Consider the following 23,693-nt stretch of genomic DNA (forward strand, 5'->3'; position numbering starts at 1 on the left):
TTGGATGAAAAATTTTCTTTCATTGCTACTTAGTCAGTGGGGAAAAAAAGATGAGTTATTGAAAGAAAATAAAGAAGCATTACTACTGTAAGAAGCATATTTCTCACTAGAAATAAAACTATTTCTGAAAAAGATGGCCCAACTATTTCAATAGCCTTCATATCAGCTAATGGCCAGGCATTAAATCCCAAGAGCTCTCATCACATAGACAATAACATCTTATCAAAATAATATAAGGACATGGCTTATTGAAAACTATATGCAGTAACTAGCATCAAGTGAAAAGGAGATTAAGCAAAAAGGATAAAGTTAGAATCTTAAAAGCGAAGGAAAAGAAAAACATGCCAACATTGAATAAACCAAATAGATTCACAGAATTACCCTGAATAAAGCCTGGTCTCCCGCAAGAGAATAGTGCATTACACCAACTAAATTGTATCCGTCACAATCTTCTACACGGAAGTACATGTGCTGATGGATATCTTGAATTGCAACAATCGCTCCTTTATAGTTAATGGAAATAATTAGCTCAAGATAACAAAAACAAAACTGTACACTGTTGGTTAGAAACCTTCAAATGATAAAATACCATCAGGAACAAGATCAGTGGTAAATGTCTCTGTGTTATTAGCATCAACTTGTTGACCGCCAGACCATTGCCTTTTATGCTTATTTGTCTTTTCCTTGTCATACAGTCCAGAAAATGATGAAACCAATAAAAAAATTGCCTGAGGAGACAAAAAACATATACATAAGTATATAACGAAGCAAAAGAGAAACAAAAAAGGTGTTGGCAAAGCTTCTTTTTGAAATTAGGACTCACCTGTATTTCAGAATGAGACAATATGAGATCCAACCCTGACAAAGAGCCTTTTCCAGCCCAAGCTTTACTTAATATGCCTACATGATCCCTACATGTCTTTTCAATTGACAAGGAAGCGATTAAGTTCTCCAACAAATAATGCCGACAGCTAAAACAAAAAGGCCCAGTGAAATGACTATTTCCAGAAAAAAATTTATGAGAAACTGGATGTTTGGAACTACTTGCATCACTGTCTATATGAGCTCTCTTCGCATGCTGAGAACTTGCATCAAGTTCTCCAGCTACAGGGTGTGAAAACAAATTTGAAAAAAAGTGAGGAATTTGAATACTGTTTTGCAAGGTTCCCTTAATCTGTTGGGAGAGAATTGACAAGTGAGAAAGACTAACTCTAAGTTCTTTCTTATTATCACCCAATTGAAATTTTAAATTGGCATCAACTTCAATCACAAATTCCCGAATCACACCTGCAGAAAATAACCAATATTGAAGTAGGGGTATAGATACTATTAAAATCAAACCAAATAGAACATCATATACCAGATTCATCGTTTACTACGAGAACAAGAGAAATGTTGGAGACATTGAGGATAAAAGCTTCCAGAAGTTTCCCTTTAACTCTTAAAAGATAGTCGGTAGTCTTGTCAACCATATTGTCGGTAGCATTTTCCTCCAATCTGGTGATTTCTGCCATTTCTTGACCCTTCTTATCTTGTTGATCAGAAAATTGCAACAACGACAAAAGACTCCCTATGGCATGATAGTATTTATGGAAACAATTGATGAAGAATGCCAAAGACAACGTTTCCAGGAAAAGAACACCACCCTGTCAATTAGCACCATGTTTGTTAAATTACTTCACAGTTCGGAAACCTAGACTTGTAGTAATTAGTAAATCAAAGCATTCTTCCATTTTTGGACAACCAACGGAATTTTTATCCATATGATGAGGGGGAAAAAAAAAGAGGAAAAAGAAACAGATACAAATCCCAGGGGGATTTATTTGTCGCTTTATAGATAAATTACATGCAGTTTGAAAGCCTAGACTTGTAGTAAATCAAAACATCCTTCCATTCTTGGACAATAAATGATATTTTCATTGAATTGATTGGAAGAAAAAGAAACAACGATGCAACTAAAGAAAAGGGAAGTAATGACTCTTTAATTCACAGAACAATCACCTGAATCTTCCAACGAAAGTCTTCCCCAACAGAGAGATCTGACGAAAGTTTACTCAGTTGATGTGCTTCAATTAAGATGTCATACACTGAGCACCTCGTTATGAGAATCCTACTAATTGCAATATTTACAAGCAACTGAAATTTTGAAAATTGTGAAACAAAGTCCAGATCCTGAACAAAGACAGACCGTCCACCTGGCCCCTCAGAATCAACTGCCATGTCAGAATTCTCAACATTCAATCCATTATTTCTAGAAATAGAACTGTGGTTAATATTTCTCAGCCCTTCTGAAGATGAGCCACTACGTGAACTCAAAGATAACTTAAGCATGAAATCAGAAAGAGAGATCTGATGATAGAAGTAAAGATTGCAATTAAGTAATTGCGTCTGCAGAGATTTGGGTACAGATTGATCTATATCACTTTTGTGATACCTAAATATAAATGAATTGATATTAGAGATATCAGTAATAATATCAACTCTATCCTCTTCACATGTTACCTTGACTCTACCCTGATCAACAGACATCCAAAGTCCACAATCAGGGGAATTGATCTCTGCCATTTTCTGGCTATTTGAAAAGATCTCAAAACTGTTGAAAGTGTCACTCCTCCGGGAATTATGAAGAACGGCATCGATCCGCTTAATCTTAAAGGCCCCATGAATCATTGAACTAGTATGACAACTTATTGAGGCTTCTTTCACATATTCAAACTTCGGCATGGGCTTTGTGAGCATGCTATTTTGTTTCATGAATTCCTGTGGATACCAACTACAAGAGCCAAGATAAGAAATTGCAGAGGACAAGTTTCCTATGACCTGACAAAAATAACACTTCGGGTAAGAAAATGAAGACTGAGAGACATAATCCAGTGACAAGAAATGCATGATTCTGATTTAGCAACTTCAAACCATCTGTGAGGGGATTTAACAAGCATGGAGAGTCCCAAAGAAAATAACTTCGCCAGTAGTTATCTTTACGTTATCTTTGTTTATTCAACCAAAGCATAATGTTAGAAAGAATTTAAACAGCCCAAGGATACTGCAAATAACAGAAGAAAAATATATAACTTGAGAAAAATATTACCCAATCGCATTAATCATATTTCTTGAGTTGAGTAATACGAATTACACAAGAAAAATATAGGTGTTCAAAAAATTATACAACTAATTACATTATGAAAATAATTATAAAATGTTTAAGATAAAGCACGTGAAAAGAAGCATGGGATGGATTTCAGTCGTTCCTCATTAATCATCCTAACACCAATATGAAGGTCAAAACATATACAAGAAAACAAAAATCAATTTCAAATAGAACATCTATCTAGAGGACTTTTGGAAGAGAATGGATGAAATTTGGTCTCCAGGCTATGAATTTGTGTTTAAGCTAATGAGTGAAAAAAGATTTAGTTATATCATCTACCACTCCCCTCATTTTTGGGCTTGAACTATGAAGAAAACCCAACAAGTGGAAATCAATTTAATTGGAGAGGAAATAACATGGTAGGGGATTGAACATGAGATCTCTTTGAACCACATGCTCCGATACCATATTAAATCACCAATTAACTAAGAAACTTAAGTTCATGGGTAAAGGTAAATTTAATTATATCATCTAACACTCCCCTCATTTGTGGCCTTGAAAGGTTGAAAAGACCCACAAGTGGAAATCATATTTTAATTGGAGAGGAAGTAATATCCCAAGGGTTTGAATAACAAGACCTCTAATGGAACACTAAGATTGTGTTCTATCAAGGGAACTTTTATTGATAATTAAACCAACGATGAATATAATATCAAATAAGAATAATAAAAACGAATTGATCTCAATTCGGTTACAATATCTCTATGTTACCTTCTCTCTCAAAGGTGCATAGATTCCTGACTAAAAATCTCCCCAGAACTAACTGCCCTTCCCTCCAATAATATTCAAACCTATTTATAAAGCATATCCTAACTAATTCCCCTAACTAACTCACACGTGCCTATACTAATATTCACACGTGCCTACACTAATCCTTCTTCCCTCGTCTACTGTATTGGTGGATGATAGGGGTTTATCATTACATTCCTTCTCCAAATTCACCTTGCCCCTCAACTCAAGGTGAAAGTCCGGAAACAGCCGCTGCATTTCTTCATAGTCTTCCCATGTACCTTCGTGTCTAGGTAAGCCTTTCCAGCTGATCAGCACATCCCATCCTCCAGTATTGTTTTTCAAGTAGCCATAAATGTCATCCGTTACTGCTCGCCATTCATGGGTTTCAGTCATATAAGGCATATCTGACGACTCAACTTAATGATTGCCCAGCATTTTCTTCAGTTGGGAAACATGAAAAACAGGGTGAAGGGATGATGTCTTTGGCAACTCTAACTTGTATACAACCGGGCCAATCCATTCTATGATCTTATAAGGACCAAAGTGTTATGATATATATATATATACATATGTCCTTTATTGTAATTTTACATAGTCTCTAGGGTTTAGTTTATTCTCTATATAAATATGTAACATTGCTTTGACTCAATTAATAATAAGACAGATACGTTTCTGAATTCTAAATTACACAAAGAACTTTGATGACAACTTCTCATTTCTTCTTTTCCGAAATGAAACCTTGGCCTAATTTAAGAAAGACCAAATCTCCTACCATGTATTCCACATCTCTTCTCTTCATGTCAGCATGTTTCTTCATCTTTTCTTGGGCTATCCGCAAGTGCTCTTTCAAAGCTCCCAACATAATGTCCCTCTCCTTAAGCTGCTCATCCAATGCTGAATTAGGAGTGTCTCGATCATCATAATACACCAAGAGGGGAGGTGAACGCCCGTAGACAGCTTGAAAGGGTGTGACCCCTAAGGATCTCTAGTACGTCATGTTATATCAGTACTCTGCCCAATGCAACCATTGTATCCACTCTTTTGGTCGTTCTCCACAAAAACAGCGAAGGTATGTCTCCACTCCCCTATTGACCACTTTCGTTTGGCCGTCTGATTGAGGATGATATGTTGAACTACGATTCAACTGGGTACCAGCCAACCTAAACAGCTCCTTCCAAAAGCCACTCAAGAAAACTTTATCTCTATCTGACACTATGGATTTAGGATATCCATGTAGTCTGACTATTTCATTTACAAACAGATCAGCCACGGTCTTAGCCGTATAGGGATGTTTCAAGGGTAGAAAATGCCCATATTTGCTGAATCTATCTACTACCACGAAGATCACCTCATATCCCTTAGATTTCGACAGCCCTTCCACAAAATCCATAGAAATGTCCCTCCACATACTATTAGGAATTTCTGAAGGTAACAACAACCCTGCAGATGACAATGCCATTGTTTTATTTTTCTGACAGATCAAACACTCCTCACAATATTTCTTCACATCGAGTTTCATACCCTCCCAATACAGCTCACCGGCCAATCATTTATAAGTTCTAAGGAACCTGGAATGTTCCCCAAACACAGAGTCATGGCAAGTATGGAGAATCGTTGGGATCAATATCGAAGACTTGGAAATAATCAACCTGTCCTCGTATCTCAACATTCCCCGTTGTATGGAATAATTGCCTGCTTTGCCATCCTCTCCATCCGCCGCTTCCTTCATTATCACTTTCAGTCTGTCATCCTTTTCAACTTCTTCCTTGATTACCTTCAAATCAATCAAAGTGGGTGTTGTGAGGTTGCAAAGATGGACAACCAGAGGCATTCTAGACAGGGCATCCGCCACTTGGTTCTCCAATCCAGGCTTGTATACCACTTCGAAGGAATATCCCAAAAGTTTAGCAATCCACTTTTGGTATTGTGGCTGGATCACTCTTTGTTCCAGTAGGAATTTTAGGGAACGCTGACCCGTATTTATTGTAAACTTCCTCCCTAGAAACCTTTCATACACCGGTTTCGCTCAATCCCTCATAGCCAAGGTGTGACTGAAAAAGGCAATGGGTCGTTTGGATTGAATGAGCACTGCTCCTATGCCATAGTCGGAGGCATTAGTCTCCATTTCAAAGGGGGTGTCGAAATTAGGCAAGGCTAAAACAGAAAGTCATCATGGCATTTTGCAATTTCTGGAATGCTGTAAGGGACTCTTCATTCCACTTAAATCCACCCTTCTTAAGAAGCTGAGTTAGAGGAGCAGCTATAGATCCATAATGTTGGACAAATTTTTTATAGTACCCGTCAATCCCAACAAGCCTCGGACCTCTCAAACATTCTTAGGTATCGGCCATTCCTTGATTGCTCTAATGTTCTTCGGATCAACCTCAACTCCTTGGCCAGAAATGATGTGCCCCAGGTAATCTATGCGTGTTTGTGCAAAGCTACATTTCTTCTAGTTTGTGTAGAGCTCATTCTTCCGCAACACTTCTAAAGCCTTTCCCAAATGCATGATGTGTTCCCCGAAGTCCTTGCTGTAAATTAGGATATCATCAAAGAACACAAGAACAAATTTTTGCAAATATGGTCTGAATATAGAATTCATCAATGACTGAAATGTAGAGGGTGCATTAGTTAAGCCAAATGACATAACCATGAACTCATAATGGCCTTCATATGTCCTAAATGCTGTCTTTTCAATGTCCTTCCCACACATCCAAATTTGGTGGTACCCGGCTTTCAAATCGATCTTAGAAAACCATGTACCACCATTGAGTTCATCGAAGAGTTCCTTAGTTACTGATATTGGGAATTTGTCCGATATTGTCACGTTATTCAACGCTCAATAGTCCACACAGAAGCGCCAACTCCCATCTTTCTTCCTAACCAACAGAACGAGGCTAGAATATGGGCTGCTACTCAATCGAATGATTCCTGATGCCAACATCTCATCCACTAATTTCGCCATTTCTGCCTTTTGCTGGAATGTATACCTATACAGCCTCACATTCACAGGTTCGGTCCCTTGTTTCAAATGTATATGATGTTCAATACTCCTTTCTGGTGGTAATTGGTCAAGCCAAGTGAAGACATCTTTGAATTTCTTCAAAACCACAGACACTGATTCTTCCACGATCAACACCTCTTCTAAATCTCCTCCTTCGGCAGATGATTCATCCCACTCCATGGCTCAGCATTCCACCAGAAAGTCTTGGTCAGAATCTTCCCAAGTCTTCATCATATTCTTCAAGCTTACCGTAGTTTAACGACCTCCCTTAATAATCCCTTTCTGTCACGGTGCATAAAAGTCATAGTTAAATTCCTCCAATCTACTTTCGGAATGCCAAGAGAATAAAGCCACTGCATCCCCAATACAACGTCCACACCCCCTAACTCCAATGGTAGAAAATTCGCTACCACATTCCAACCATTCATTTTCAATTCTACAACTTCACAAATTCCCTTACCTTTAATAGCGGTGTCGGACCCTAAGATCACTCCATAATGAGAAGTGTCTTTCGTCGATATCTATAAACTCTTCACCAATTTCTCAAGAGATAAAATTGTGGGTAGCCCCACAGTCCACTAAAATCACCACTTCCTTGCCCTTGATCTCCCCTCTCACCTTCATAGTACCCGGTTTGACAGTCCTACAACAAAATTAATGGATAATTCCACAGCAGCTTGATCTTCCTCAGCTATTCTCACCATTTTTAATTCTTTCTCATCCATCTCCATATCCTTTATAATCTTAAATTCCTCATTATCCTCCATGACAACATACATTCGAAGTTCTCTTTTCTCCCTCATTTTACATTTATGGCCATGGGAGTACTTCTCATTACATCGAAAATAGAGCCCCTTTCCTTTCGAGATTGAAACTCTGCATCAGACAACCTCTTATTAGGTTCCTCCTTCTTAACTTCCCCACCAACCACTCCTCTCAAAGTGATCATCCTCATGGGAAAAGTAGTACTGCCCTTATTATCAATTGAATTGGGGCTCACACCAGATTTAGTACTTGTAGAATAAGAAGGTGAGTATTTACCTCCAGCATATCCTTTAAGGTTGGCTTCCCCACGGATGATCTCACGATTCTCCGCCAACTGAGCTAATTGCATCATCTGGGCTAATCTGGTTGGTCTCTTCAATCACCCTATCTTGCAGGTCCGATAAGGGGGCCATCAGTTTATCGAACAAGTTTCAATAATCCTCCACTGTCATCTCTTGCCGAATTTTTAAAAATTGGCCGCATATAGATCCTTCGCGAACTGATAGGAATCGCACCAATAACCGTTCCTTCAAGTTCAGCCAATCCACGAATTTATCCCTCTCTTCCTGTGCTTTGTACTAGTTCAGGGCTGGACCTTCAAAACTGATAGACGCCACCAATAATTTCTCGACATAAATCAATCTATAGATTTGGAAGAATCTATTGACTCGAAATAACCAAGAATTGGGATCTTCACCGTTGGATACTGGCATCTCTATTTTTTTAATCTTATTACGTTCTATATTTCCATCCTCGCTTTCAGCTCTTCCTTTTGGCATTTCGTCTCAAATTCCCTTGTTGGACGTTCCTTCTCCTGCCTTGGCCTTCATCGACGATGTTTCGCGCATACTTGGTTCGGCCTTTCGATCTACCACGGCAGTTCTCTCCTTCGCTATCATTTCCATAAACATCAACATCATCTGCTGATTTTTGTCCGACTATACACTCAAATTCTCCAGTGTCATCGTGATCGTCGTCAATTTCTCCTCCATTGCCAGCAATTTGCTAAGTTCCTTCTTTATGCCGATCAGCTCGTTATCATATGCTTCCAATCTCTCTTCCTTCTGAACCATCGTACTTGCGTTTCTTCCTTGGATCAACCGCTCTGATACCAATATGATGGAACACTAAGATTGTGTTCTATGAAGGGAACTTTTATTGATAATTAAACCAACGATGAATACAATATCAAAGAAGAATAATAAAAACGAAGTGAGAAAATCTCAATTTGGTTACAATATCTCTCTGTTACCTTCTCTCTCAAAGGTGCACAGATTCCTGACTAAAAATCTCCCAAAAACTAACTGCCCTTCCCTCCAATAATTCAAACCTATTTATAAAGCATATCCTAACTAATTCCCCTAACTAACTCACATGTACCTATACTAATACTCACACGTGCCTACACTAATCCTTCTTCCCTCGTCTATTGTATTGGTGGATGATAGGGGTCTATCAACCTCCTTAACCAACTTGCTTTAATAATACCTTAAATTACCAATTGACCCTAAAGCTTACGTAAATAGATGAAAGCAAATTTAATTATATCATCTTAATAATTTGCACGAGAAAAATCCAACAAATCATGATTGCAACTCAAAGGTGAAATTCAAGCAAGCCAAATTAAAAAGGGAAAACCACATGCACTAACAAGAAGAAGAAAAGATGTACAATGAAGGAAAAGAAGAAGAAGAAGAGACAAATAGAACATATTCATGTGAAAACAAAGATGAATGTGACATGACCAAAAAACAAAGGTGGATCAAACCTTCGTAAATCACTGATTGACCCAAAGGCTTAAGCCATGATGAACAATGTTCCTTATGGAGAAAAAATTCCAATGTTGAGCTTGAGGAACTCTAAGAGATAAATACTCAAATACCTAGTGACAATTAGTCATATGACTAACAAAAGAATACTCACTTATGGCAATTTTTTTTGTTTCTCCACTATTGTGAATACTCGAGTGCTTGGCAATTTGGGTTCTTTTTCTTTTTGTTTTGATGGAGATGAAAATTTTCTAACATCATGAACTTTGAGATCCTCTAACGCAAGGATTTTGAAAAAAGACTTTTCTATGGACCTCTGACACGAGGTTACAATTACAGTGAGAGAAGTTTTAGGATTATAGCTCTCATACCATTTTAAATAGTACAAGGTTCTATCTCAACACCAGTTGGCCATAAGAGAAGTAGCTCATCCATCTTATAAGAGGTATGAGATCTTTAGTTTTTCCAACGTGGGATTCTCAAAATACCATCTCAAGATGGTACCTCTCATGGGTTCACCATTCTTGATCTGATCTCAATTTATTTTTATTGGATTGAATACCCATTTGGGCTCTATGGGCTATGATACCATATTGCTTCATGAGATTAAAACAATTCTCAATTCTTAATTATCATTGATTAAATTGGTGTATACAACCCCATAATTTAAAAAAGAAAAAGTATACACATAAGGAAAAAACTTAATGGTAAGAAACTATACAAGAAGGGTGTCGGAACTTGGACTAAGGAAGAAAATCTTCTCCAGAATATTCTCGTAGGGGCTTAACCAACTAAGCCCCAACTTTTAACCAAATTAACTCAACTCATTTTCAACATTGTTTGACTGGACAGTTTTTAACTCAAACCACACTATTATCTATATTCAATCTGCTTGGAACTAGGAAGATAAATTTCTTTTGCGTTTTTTTTATCGTATTTTGATCTCAAGGGTACTTATTTTTATTTTATTTTATCTTTTGTAATCTTCATTACCTTTTTAAAACTTGGGGACTTTTTTTTTTCTATTTTTTTGAGGGATAGAATGATATGGTAGGATTATAGTAAATTAGGGTATCTTTTTTTTCTAAAGGAAAAATAACTTTTCATTGATAAAATGACAGAGCAAAGAGCTAGAAAACAAGAATAGAAACAAACAAAACAACGAAGAAAAGGCATGAAAGATACAAGGCCTCCAGAGAAACAAATCTGGAGAGAAAACTCTTAAAACATAGAAGAGGAGCAACAATGAGAAACGATAATCTTGAACTTCAAGACAAGCAAACCGATTGATTGGCTGATTTAATTCTTTGATTGATTAGTATTAGGATTAGTTTCTTTGATCAACTAGGATTCGCATTAGTTTGTTTTATCATTCTCTATGAATAGAAAATTTGTCTTCTTGTAGTCATAACTTTTGGTTCATAATAAAAACTTTGATTTTGTACTTGGAGATTTCTCTCCTTTTATCTCTTATGCTACACCAAGAAGTTTTTCACGTGTGACCTCAATGTCTATACTCCTAACAACTATATCCTTTTACTTCTCCACAAATAGGTTTCCTCCCATAGGAATTTGTAACTCAGATATGAATCATCTCTCCCACAGGTGCCCAGTATACAGTTCTTTTGTTTTGGGCAATACAGTTTATGACAATAGATGTTTCAGCAAAAATTACATGATCGCCATGCAGTCAACTAAATGAAGTAGTAGCTCATCACTTAAAAACTACTGAGATACAATTACCTTAATGAGAAGATATAAATCCTCCATATATGATAAAGAAGTGAAACCTGTGGTTGTACAGTCAAAAGCTACTGAGAAGGCATTGAAATTCTCACTAAATGAGTGAACAGATTTCCTGCACGAATATTTCATTCGAAATAAACTTCATTTGTAAATAAAATATAATATAACTCGAAAATATTTGCTTTGAAACTTTCATATTAAATTGAAATGTTAACCATGCTTTCAACTGCATTGCATTTCAATGGTATATAGTGTGATGAATGCACCAGGCCTTGATTGCATTCTTCTAAAAAAAACGTCTACAATATGTTTGCATGCTTATACTAAGGTTGCTATCTAAATACAAATCACGTAATTCAATTTATACTCACGTGAACACATAGTATCCCAGCCATCCTCAAACTGACACAAATTCTACAAATTACCAGCCATGGTAAGAAATTCCCAACACGTAGTAAATCAATAATCTTTTTTATTGCAAAGGAAACTATTTTTCATTAATGAAGAAAAGAGAATAAATGAATAAATACAACTAGCAGACTACAAAATTTACATTGATACATATAAGACAGAAGAAACCAAAGACAAAAGGAGAATACATCCAAAAAGTCCAAACACGACACAAAAATAGGATTAAGGACAAATAAATGCACCCCAATTCAATTTGATATCTTGAAAAAAAAAATCCCTCAAAAACCTTGAATGGAAACACAAAAAAGATACCTACATGTGAGATGCATCAAAATAATCCATCCCTCAATATGCTTGCTTTAAAAAAAGAACTTAGACTTCTCTCAAACAGCACTTATCCAACAAAGTAAATCAATAGTTTCTAAAATAATTTTAAAATATTTTAATTTCTTTCTTACACTAAATTAAATATAAGAATGTCTAAATTTTGGGCAAGACACTTGATCCCATTCGGTAGCATTTTCATTCCTTGTTTTTTTTTATTTCTTGTTTCGTCTTAGAAAAATGGAATTGCATTCAATAAATGTTTCTTGTTTTTTTCTATTTTCTTGAAAAATAAAAAAATGGAAACGAATTTACTAAACATTTCTTATTACTTGTTTTATGAAAATTAGTTTGTAGATATGTATCATGCATTTAAGAGTAAAACATGATAAAATCATTATTTTATTTATGTGAGGAAAAAACCATAAACTTGCTTTTGCTGTTTCTAAAATTTCTACACAATTTCAAAATTGATCCATAAAAATGAGAAACAAGAAACAAAAACAATTATCAAAAAACGCTTTTTCTAAAAACTGCAAACCCAAAACAGCAAAGTTATCAGATGACCCCTTGGTTCTATGATCTAGACGTTTAAAAGTGGCCACCATTGAAGAAAATCAAATGTCCTCTCATATTGCTCCCCTATATTAATGAATAAAATATTTGTTTCTTTGTTAAAAATATTGTGTGAAATGTTTCCATATCAGTTTCATTGCTGATAAGCATAATTATGTTATATTGTAATGAGCAGATGACTAGAACAGAATCAACAGGAAATCATGCTCAATAAAAGGGGGGAATCCTTTTATATCCTCACAAAATATAAGGGGGGTGACATATCTTAATTGGGTTGAACCATTATACGTGCCTGAGTGCGTGAAATATAAATCAAGCATAAACAAACACTCAAAAGGTAACTTTGCAAGTGTGTGTATGTGTGCAAGTTTTTAAAACGTAGATTGGAGAAAGCAAATAGATATTTTGTGTTATTATTTTTTTTAAGAGAAAGAAAGCACTTTTCATTAAGAAGCCCTGTTATAAATACCTATTCATTATTGACGGAGAACCACCACAATTATATAGAGAAAAGTATTAAGAAAACAGTTATACCTGACAATTGATGATAAGATCAGCATTGGATTAAAAATAAATATTTGGTTTTTCTCTTGTATCCCGTCCAAACTTCCGAAATAAGCTTTTAACCCTTTGACTTGTAGGTAGAACCAAAGGGAAACCAACTCTTGAGATGTATATTTTTCACTACCAATTGGTGAAATATGATGTCCTTTCAAAGAGAGACACACCAGTTCTTTGTCATCTGCTTCAGAGGAGTCCTCCATTAGAAATGTGAAATCAGAGCTGGAAGTTGGGCATACAGCAATTTCAACAGCATGCACATCAAGTTCAATGAGTGAGTCACCCTTATGGGATATCTCACTGGAAATTTCGTCATCATCACTGAAGTCCTTTCCAAGTGCCATTTTGATCTTGGAACCAGCTATGTGCATTGCAACTTGAATGTCTTTCAGTGATAGCTTTTCAAGCAATGGTGTCATCATCTGACTAGCACAGTTCTCATACTTATTATTCAAACAGGCTTCCCTATTATCTCCAGCAACTGTTGGTGGATGCAAAGAAACTTCAGGACTTTGCTCATCCTCAGTCCACGAAGAAGCCAATTGAAGGAGCAAAGCTGCTGATAATACAGATGAATACTGCAACGCAAAATTTAGCTTACCCAAAGCTAAATTGCATTTCCATATTGAAGTACTTGAATTCTCAAGCACTGATTTTGTCATTGAGCTACTAATTTCACAAAGAAACCAAGGATTATCTGAATACGGAATCATACCTTCTTCAAGATTCCTGCATACAGATTTCCATCTCAACCACATGCCTTCCAAATATTTAACTATGAATTGATTGCAACCAGTATCTATTTCACGACCATTAGAAGGAAAAAAGCTCTGTGCAGGTTCACCACGAATGAAAGATTTCAGACTATTTGCTCTTTCCATCTCACACCCTTCTAGAGACCCCAAGAGATCAACAGAGCAGCCTCCACCATTGGACGCCTCCACAGAAGGTAAGGGAGTAACATTGAATTGATCGCAGGACATGAGTAGAGACTGTTCACAAAGATCTACCATGTACATGACTACGAGTGAATCAAAGGAAAAACAGAAAGAAAGAGAAAAGGAGGACGGGATCCCAAAACTTGATTTCAGGTTTTCAAATGTTGGGGGCTGAATGTCATCTGGGGGATAAATAGACACTAAAAGTTTTCCAGTATTCAACATAAAGCAAAACTGTGAATTTGAATCTCGACGTACAATTTTGACACATCCATCCAGTTTATGTGGTTGAGTCAAGGTTTTAACTATGCATCTCTCTATGAAACAAAATATACCGCATAACATTTTCCAAATGCATGAAAGCAATGAAAAGACCTGATAAAAGAATTTTAACTGGACGATGCTAGATACTTCCTTTTTGTCTTCAATATTCCTGATGGCTCTATATCGTGCTATTTTTCTTCCCTGTGCGATGGATCCAATTGGTAACTTCTTCTCAATATCCAGAATTATCATCAAATGTTTCTTGAAGGAAGTGAAGAGTTTTCTATCCGAAGAAATCTTATAAGTGAATTTTTTCATCAAATTGGCCATAGGATATCCAGTTAATAGTAGTAAAAGTTCATAGGCATTGACATACTGTACCCACAGCATCACAACAGTGACAAGACGATGCCATGACATTCTTGGCGATGAAGTAATGTGGCTAATTCTTTGAGCAGCTAGTTTCCAAAGTTCTCTGCCATTTCTAGAAAATTTGTATTCTTTAGATGACATTCCATTTATTACTGAATATATGGAAACCATAACTGGAGTAATTGAAAGACTTAATTCTGGAATTCTAAGATTCACATCAACAAGCTGAAGATCATACATTTTGCAGCGACTGAATATAACTTTTAAATTCAAGATTCTACTAATCTGAGTTTCCCACTTCAACACAATCTCAAGATCATTGCCAGTGATGGCAAGGCAGCCATGTGATAATGGTTTAAAGATCGCATGTATAAGCTCATGAAGGCATCCATGGTTTCGATTTTCAATTTTGGCACTTAGACACTTTATGCTCAAGGAACAGTAAAAAACATAGTTAAAGCTTGGGAACTCCAGTACAAAGTCAATATTAGACATCTGTACGCAACCACGTTTGAGTAGTAGATTTGTAGAAGCTGTTTTCAACCGGTATCTTGGTGGAGGGTGCAGAAAACTCTTCATAATATCATGCAAAGTGACACCCTGAAATCCATTCAATAACCACAGAGCGGGTAGTTAGAATGAGGCACTGGGCTTTTTTCTTTTCTTTTCTTCTCTTCTTTTTTCTTTGAGAAGAGAAACCGAATAAGGCACTAGGCTTAAGTGGTAAACAACATTTTTGTTCAACAAAAGTAATCAAAGAGTAAAATATTTGAAATTTAAGATGACGATTTCTGAAAACCTCGATTCATGTTTTCATAACCTTAAAATATTGAATTTGTGAAGATTACATTAAAAGGATAGCTTCAGCTTTTTCTTACCTGGATAACTGTTTTTTAAATCATTTTTCAGAAACAAGGGAATTGAAAACGAATTCAGAGTAGTCATAATATCCCTTGATCCCAATAAGATAAAAGTGAAAATATATTTGATATTAAGAGGCCTATAAATTCAGTTTGTAAATATTGAACACTTTGAACAACTCAACCGGGCAACTCACCTGTCCATACCTTCTAGAGTTGTTGCCAAATTGATAAAAATTCAATGACATAAAATTTGAACTTCTTAAGTCTAACAGAATTCGTAACAGATAAGCAACCAAGAAATGTGAAGCAAATAATACACTTCACAATTCACGTGCTTGAGGAGCTAAAAGATGTCAGTTAGTATCCACACTACATAAAACGCAATCCCCGGCACAATTCAATGTCTAAATTTGTCAGGAAATGGAAAAAAGAAAAAGACATCACCTCCGGATCAATAGCGGATAGATTCTTCTTCAGGATTTCAGAAAATGCGTTATCTGAATCCCGTTTTCCTCTCGAAATCACCTCCCTGTTAAATTCCCAACCAAGTAACCATCCACACTTACTAGAAACCATAGATATAAGTTTTAACAACACTTACAATTCAAACGATCACAAAAACCACGGTAGCAATTGACTAACCTGATAGATAGCGTCACACGGACACCATGTAGTTTGATATCGAAGGCTGGAAAGGGCCAGTAAGTGACCACAACGCTCAAGTGTTCAACAACCACCTCTTTGAAGGACATGCTTGCCGCGGTCTCCTCAATTAGCTCATTGAAAGACGAAACGTTCAAATGGAGATCGTGGGCATCGATGGTGGAACGAGTAAACCCCAAATTCAGCTGAAGGTCCGAGTCCTCTGGCAGCCATGGATGCAGCAGAGACACCAGCCTCCGCAGAAGAAAATTGTGTAACCCCATAGCTAGTACCGCTGGAACAGCATGACGATGTTCAATAATCGTAATTGTTCCATATAAGAGTGATTCCTTTCCCAGACAGCGAACTTGAAATCGTAAAGAGAGGATTTGGAGTACAGGAATGTTAGGAAGAGTGAACTTGTGGAAGAAGACGTGAAGTTGCTATTTGGTAAATGCAACGGCGGGTATTGTCGGAGGGACGTTTTAAGTCGACAGATATAGAGGACTCCAGACGAGTCTCGCGTGATTGTCATCTCCCGTCGCTTTGCACACGTGTCCACCGCCATCCAGTTTTTATCCAATTTCAGATATATGCAAACAAACTGTTTTTCAAAACAAGAAATGGAAAGGCAACGTGTGACATGGAGAGGCAATAGCCCATACGGTTGCCTTTGCTTGCCTTACAAAATTTTAAGATTTAATCAACTGTATATGTGCCTTTTTAACATTTACTATTTTAAATAACAATGGCATGTAACGTGGATGCTAGCATCATTCTTTCAAACAACAAAATTACTACAAAAATAAAATGTATCTATAAGGTAAAATAAAAACTAGACAATGTATTTCATTTTCATTTTCATTTTCTAACTATCTCTGCAAACATGATTAAGTTGTGATCGTTGAGATGTGAGATGAGAACAGCATATTCCTTTATTTACTTATTTACTTTTTAAAAGAGGAAGCATAGCATAAAAAAAAAGTAAATAAAAGAAGTGAAGGGAAAAAGAGACACCCTTTGCTCATATAGTTAAGTAATGACTTAAAACCACTTTTACAGAAACCACACTTATGCCTTCTATTATTCTTTATTCTTTAGTTTGCACTACAATTTATTAACTCCAGTAAAGCCCATCTGAGTACCTTAAACACCTTCAAGTGACCAAACCTTCGTTCATTTATTGGTTTCTATATTTTAGTGTTTTCAAAACCAACACAAATTTATAAAATTGAAAAAATAACTCTTAAAACATTTTTGTTTTTCAAATTTGCCTAAGACCTTGTGTACATTAAAAAATGTTAATTGTGCATAACATTGTGAGAAATATATATATATGAATAAAAAGGCTTAATTTTCAAAAAACAAAAACAAAATTGAAATGATAACCAAAATAAATAATTATTTAGTAGTCCAACCAACCTTTATCACAAGAGCAAAAGAACAGAACAAGCTTATTTCTGAACCTGGAACACAAACACCCCCAAAATTATAAAGAGAGTTTAGGGCATTGAAGGTTCCTTTACATTCGAGATCGCTGCAACGACTTACTACCAGCCACTTATTTGCAGAACCTTGTGATCATCACTTAACAAACTTCAACTATACCATATAAGAACAAATTCACTGATTAAACCTTAATATCTGACATCCCCCAGATGCATTGTATGTCGGCTAATTAGTATTAGCTAGGATTATAAGGCAACTCATATACTACAATCTTGTATTTGTTTCCTCAGAATTGGCAAATATGAAATATTTTTATTGCTTCTTGGGAGAAAAATTCCCAATTCCATTCTGGTGTTACTGAAGTAGTTTCCTCTGACATATTTTCAAATAACATACACAACAATTATCAATGAGTCAAATTACAACCCGTAGAAAATAATGTCATAAAGACAACAGGATGTGGGAATACAGCATCAAGCTACTGAGATCCAGCTTCGTCTTTCTTCTCTGACAAGTACCTATTGGAATGTAACTTATGTCAAAAAAAAAAGGCTTATTGCTTTGCCAAAAGAAACGAAACAACTGCACAGCCACAATTAACGTGGACATACTCACACAGTTAAGCTGGGACGTAACATGTTAATGCACATGCTAATACTGAAGTCTTGGTTAAAAAAAATACTAAATAGTCTTGATAGTGTTAAAAAAACGAATCTTCAGTGTGACAAAAAACAAATGTTTTGATAAATTCTCGTCCAAAAACATGATACAAAACAACAGCCAGATACTGTTTTGCCAACAACCAATGCCATATGATAACTTATTTTGGCCAAAGACCTTCCCAGCTAGGGAGACGTCAGTGGGGTTATCAAGAATAAAATTGAATGAAGTTGATTAGTTCGTTATTTACCCTTGAGCCTTTGCCCAACGTGAGAATTGATACAACTGTACAGTCTCATTTGAGGCATGACAAGCAAGAAGTAGGTAATTGCGGGGTTGTACCATCCACGCAAATCTCATGAACAGTGCTGAATAGACGCACATTGCTGCAGTGACAAGGGCAGATGTTCCCACTTAGACCAAACTAAAAGACAAGCTAGATAAATGAGTTTCAACATAGATACACTCAACCTGCTGTCATGTTGCCAGAAATCATTTCTGGTGGCTTGTTCATGTCTGCTAACCCCTGTTTGAGTCCACCAACATGATCAAGACAATTGAGAACTAAGAAAAACAATTAAATGATAAGCAACATAGAAAGCATGGTAAGACAGATACTTAAATTGAAGTCAAACATACAGCAGCCACGAATCCCCAGTTGGCAACAGGTCCCCAAAAATGAGTAGTTTTTGGACCAACAGGGCTGTTCAAGAATGCTCGGAATGAAGCCATTCTCTGATTTCTACAAAAATAAATAAGAACAGATTAATAGACCATAGAATTCAAAATTCATGAAACATCATGTTATGGTGAGACAAAAACAATGGATAGAGAAACACATTTACGATTATGACCAACCAAGGAATAATTCACCATCCAACACATTTCTGCCTCTAAAATCTTTAACCGAATATGTAAATGATACATCATTTGAACTCCCATTATCAACCATTTCGGTCAAAAGCCTATCAATACATGAAAACTGTTGGCTATAACTCTTTTTTAATAATGCAGAGCAACAAAATATTGCATGAGATACACTTGTTTGAAAGCTTTAGAAACGTGGCAAGTGAAAGGAAACTCAATCAAGTAACATATGAATTTGAAGATTTTTATTCTTACAAGCAATAAAAATCATATAAATTCCTCCATATTTTTTCTTACATGAATATATTCAGAAAATTCTTCCACTTATTTCTTTCTCCAGGTTACTCTATTTTTATACTAAAAGTCTTTCAAGTATGTCTTTTTCATCTATCCACAAAATTATATATAATCTAATTGTATTTTTATACGTATTGATGTTTGCTTTTGGTGAATCTGTCCGTTTGTGGCCTAATTTTGGACAGAAATATCGAAGGAAGATAATTAGATTTGTGAGAAATTGAGAATATCTTACTCGGGGAAGTTTATGTATATCCACTATTTTCTTTTTTCAGTATCTATATAACTGTTATTCGACTGTGGCATTTCTACAAACAGAAGCGCACCAGGTTGGGGGGTTTGATTACGACGGAGCTATTCTTGATCTTCGTTGAAGTTTAATTTTACAGCAAAAACAAAATTCACCAAAATTTCCCACACCTTCCACAGAATCAAAAGGAGAACTAAGATAGACCCAGAATCCAGTTTCCCCGCAGCAAAACGTATCCCTAGAGAAAAATCAGTCCCCCCCCCCCCCCCCCCCCCCAAAAAAAACAAAAAAAAAACAAAAAATTAAGTACCTGGAAATACCTAAAAGGAGGGAAGTGAAAGACCTAAAAAACACTTCCAAAACCAAATAAAAAATGAATCATTCAAGAAGATGGCATTTTACAATCAGGTGAAAATCCTTTCCTTACCCAGTTTCAGAGTACAAAACTGAATCCATAATTTCACATTACAAAGAACAGATTATATCTCCATAGTCCACCATACCTGGAGAAGACGAACGTCGGAGGACAGTCAGCAATTCGATGGAGATCTGGCCAAGAGATAATGGAGAACCGCTAGAGAATTTTGACTTTGAAACCACCCAAAAGCAGAAGATGAAGAACGATAGCAGGCTATTTTTCTTTTTCTTTTTCTCTCTCTTCCTTTTGTACCAATTTTTTTTGCTTGGGTTGGGTTAGTTAGGTTGAAACACCGTTTAGATACTCAATTGTAAAATTAACCCAAACAACCCTCGTCAAGAAAATAGATTCCATCCAACTCAACAACCATATATGAGTTGGTTCGGTTATTCGGATTGTATATTTAAGAATTGTAGGATGTAAATCAAATATCTTGATTTCAGTTCAATTTTGAGATTCATGATTACTTTTGTCTTTTGCTAATTAGTATTTTGAATTTCATGGATATTTTCATCTTTTCTTAATTAATATTTTCTAATTATAAAATTTGACTGACCATCTTTACAATTTTAAAACTTGTTTTTTTTTATTGTTTAAATTTTGTTATTACTCTTCTCAGCCCAAATTTTGGAAGGAGGCTGCAATTCAACTCATGGTAGCACATGATGGATGATTCATTGAGAAGGCGGTAACAGTCTCAATTTTTATCTGTTTTTTCTTAAACACAACTCGGTTACCATTGTTGAGCCTTTTGTTTTCTGGTTCTCTCAACTTTTTCTACAATCTTTATTAATGTTACTTCCAAAAACAAACTAATAACATTTCTGGCATATTGTTACAGATCAAGTTTGTATATAGACAGATAAATTCATGTGTTCTGTATTCTTAATATGATTTAACTAAAGTTTGAATTGCATAGTTTGGTTTTAAAGTAAAGCATTGGATTGTAATTTTATTAACTGTTTTTCAATATTTTGGGTTTGAATTCAAATTGTGCTTCCTGTGTTATGTTACTATTCCAGCTAACCAATCTTTCTTTTTTATGCATGTGATTATTTGAGAGATATTAATCACGCTTAAATCACTCTACCCACGAGTGTACTAAAAGAATCAGTTTTATAAAACTGTGTGTCCTGATCTGCACAATCAAATGCTTTTTTTTCAAGGACACAATTGTACAAAAACTCAATCCCTTTCAATCCTTACAATCAAATACTTCTTCAATGTCTATTTTCAAAATCTAACTCTTTCTTTTAATCTATATTCTTCCACCACCTCATTTACAATTAGAAATTTGCCTACTTTAGAAGCTAGATATAGTAGATGACATTACTTTTTTCAATCTTTCTGCTTATACTTAGCTAAATGTAAAAAAATTTAATTGATTGGTTTGAAACCCTTTACTGATGTAATCAATTCCTTCTTCTGAATCAGATATATGAAGTTTTCTTTCAAATATACTGCCAAAACTTCATAAAAATCTTTTTTTTTGGAAGAGTAGAGATGCTTAGAGATTAATGAGGTGGTGGAATAGTATAGGTCAAAAGAAATGGGACAAGACAAATGTTCTTCCATGGCTCCTTTTATACATATAGCATATAAAGAATGTTTCCTTTTTCCAAACAGAAACATTAAAGAACAATAGTTATACAGAGAGAGAGAACTTCCAAGTTCAAAATTCAAAGTACAGTCTAAATAGGACAAAAAAACAATCAATAAACCAAATTAGATAATATTCTATAAAATCAAAGAACAGTACCACCCAACTTAACCAAATTTGAGGTATATGATATTTGAACTTTGTAGATGGACACTTGAGAAGGGATAGATTAGGGAGAGAAGAAGGCAGGCCTCCAACATTCAAGTAAAGTGAACTGTGATATTAGAAAATCTGGTTTAAAATTTTCAGATGATGAAATCACCGAATCTCCTTTGTGCAATGATCAGATTTCACACAAATACGTAAAATCCTGGTTGGACCATCCGCATATATTTCGTACCCAACCTTCATAATCTCCGAGTCTCTAAAGTTTCCAGATATTGATTTATGTGTCAAGCCTCCTTGTAGCCTAGACTTGAATAAAGGTTTCCATGTGCGCAACTTGGCCAAGTTATTAATTTCACGAAGGCTCGATCTGCATTTTTTAGTAGCTTTTGTGTGGTTTGAGGTTGAAACTTGTTGATGGGTTCCGAGAATATTGTTGAACCCAAGTTTGCTGATTAGATTCCATGATTTCTAGATATTTGAGATACTTAATTTTTTCCGGTGTTAGATAATCCAAACCCCACAATGGGCGTAATGAACTCACCGATTCAACACCAACACTAAAAAAACACACACACACACAAATGCTTCAGTTCAAGCTCGCTTGGGCATCAATCTTAACTTAGGACAAACATATATATGCAAGGAAATAAGCATGGGAGAAAGAACTCTACAGGTCTAAACTCTAATGATCCAACCCATACCCATAAGTTTACTTCATTACAATTTTTCTTTTTTCTATTTTGGTCTCTATATTTTAGATAATTGTTTTTAATTTATTTATTTTGGACCTTACTATTTTAAAAAAGTTATTATTTTGATTGAACCCAACTATCCACACCCTCAAATTTATCAAACTCTCTATATATTGTCTAGGTTTTTTCTCCATATTTTATAAATAGTGTCAATTTTTTCCTATATTTCAAATTTTATCTTCTTTTCATAATGTCATTTAAAAAAATGTCATGCAGATTTTATGTTGTAATTTTAAAAGCAATACATTAACACATTTTAAAATGTTAGCCTTTAAATTTTAAATGGAGTATTTAATACCCTTAACCCATTAAGCTATTGCTGTTGATCGAACGTACAATTTTGGCATAAAATTCAGCCGCATGATCAGAGCAAATATTGTGGTAATTATATTTTTATTGAATTTTGATAATTTAGTTTACTCAATCCAACCCTGTTTCGGTCTAATAAATAAATCGGCTTAAGCTCAAATACAAAAAATCATATGAGCTAAGTCCAAGAAGCAAATAGGTTAAAGCCCAAGCCCCACAAACCAATAGACTCAAATTCAAGTTCAATAAACAAATGAGCCCAAACCCAAATATAAATCCATGAAATTTCTCTGTAAATAAGACATTTGTCCCTCTTTGATTAGACTGAAACTTACAACTACAGCATGCTAAACACATCAAATAAGTAAATATTAAAGATCGTATTAACAATATTCGTCAACATATTAAAGTTCAATTCTACGAATTACATTTATTCAAAATCTCGTGTGAACGTGTATTTTAAAAAATCATAAATACTTTTAATCTTAAAAAAATAAGAAAAAATTTCGTTGTTAGGCCAATTTTCTCACCAACCAAAAGTTTAAATGATGAAATTCTACAAAATTCTAAAATAAAATTTATTATGTAAAATGTAGTAAAACAGTAATTAGCAAATAAAAAAAAGTATCAACCCACGGGACTTTTAAAAATACTCTTAAATTTTTAAAATTTTAAAAATACTCTTAAAACTTTTTTAAAAAAAAAAACCTACAGTGACCATTAATATCCTCATACTTCTTAATTTTGTAAATATACATAAGTAAAAGAGACATTTTTAAAAATAACAAAATAAAATAAAAAATTTACA

General features: G+C 35.2%; 2 protein-coding genes across 7 annotated transcripts in view; both read right to left on the reverse strand.

The window, feature by feature from the left end:
- The window catches only part of LOC101222087, a 39,123-nt gene extending 22,449 nt beyond the window's left edge, over positions 1-16,674 (reverse strand). For 3 of the 6 annotated variants that reach the window (XR_004217466.1, XR_004217465.1, XM_031887361.1), the window contains exons 1-9: positions 16,116-16,672; positions 15,918-16,002; positions 13,010-15,210; positions 11,162-11,276; positions 2,002-2,820; positions 1,361-1,646; positions 824-1,287; positions 590-728; positions 382-503 (exon numbers count right to left, since the gene is read on the reverse strand). Coding sequence is in view for 3 of the 6 variants with exons in the window: in XM_031887361.1 (XP_031743221.1) it covers positions 382-503; positions 590-728; positions 824-1,287; positions 1,361-1,646; positions 2,002-2,820; positions 11,162-11,276; positions 13,010-15,210; positions 15,918-16,002; positions 16,116-16,399 (4,515 nt within the window). In the remaining 3 variants the exon portion in view is untranslated. Of the gene's footprint in view, positions 1-381; positions 504-589; positions 729-823; positions 1,288-1,360; positions 1,647-2,001; positions 2,821-11,161; positions 11,277-13,009; positions 15,211-15,917; positions 16,003-16,115 lie in introns of all 6 variants that reach the window. The other 3 variants (XR_004217467.1, XM_031887362.1, XM_011659515.2) reach the window with 2 other exon arrangements.
- A 1,182-nt stretch (positions 16,675-17,856) lies between these two features.
- LOC101222403 (mitochondrial pyruvate carrier 1) lies at positions 17,857-20,347 on the reverse strand. Its single transcript, XM_004141894.3, has 5 exons — positions 20,142-20,347; positions 18,864-18,966; positions 18,696-18,750; positions 18,475-18,610; positions 17,857-18,082 (listed from the first exon to the last, which is right to left on the reverse strand). The coding sequence occupies exons 2-5, from the start codon at positions 18,954-18,956 to the stop codon at positions 18,043-18,045; spliced, it is 324 nt and encodes a 107-aa protein (XP_004141942.1). The 5' UTR covers positions 18,957-18,966; positions 20,142-20,347; the 3' UTR covers positions 17,857-18,042.
- Between the last annotated feature and the right edge of the window lie 3,346 nt (positions 20,348-23,693).

The sequence above is a fragment of the Cucumis sativus genome, chromosome 6, assembly GCF_000004075.3.
Source record: "Cucumis sativus cultivar 9930 chromosome 6, Cucumber_9930_V3, whole genome shotgun sequence".
Taxonomy (NCBI): domain Eukaryota; kingdom Viridiplantae; phylum Streptophyta; class Magnoliopsida; order Cucurbitales; family Cucurbitaceae; genus Cucumis; species Cucumis sativus.

Coding starts and splice junctions, on each gene's coding strand:
- LOC101222403 (XM_004141894.3), bottom strand. CDS start 18,956: ATGGCTTCATTCCGAGCATTCTTGAACAGCCCTGTTGGTCCAAAAACT. Junction 18,751..18,863: donor ACTGGGGATTCGTGGCTGCT/GTATGTTTGACT, acceptor GGACTCAAACAG/GGGTTAGCAGACATGAACAA. Junction 18,083..18,474: donor CGTTGGGCAAAGGCTCAAGG/GTAAATAACGAA, acceptor ACATTCCAATAG/GTACTTGTCAGAGAAGAAAG.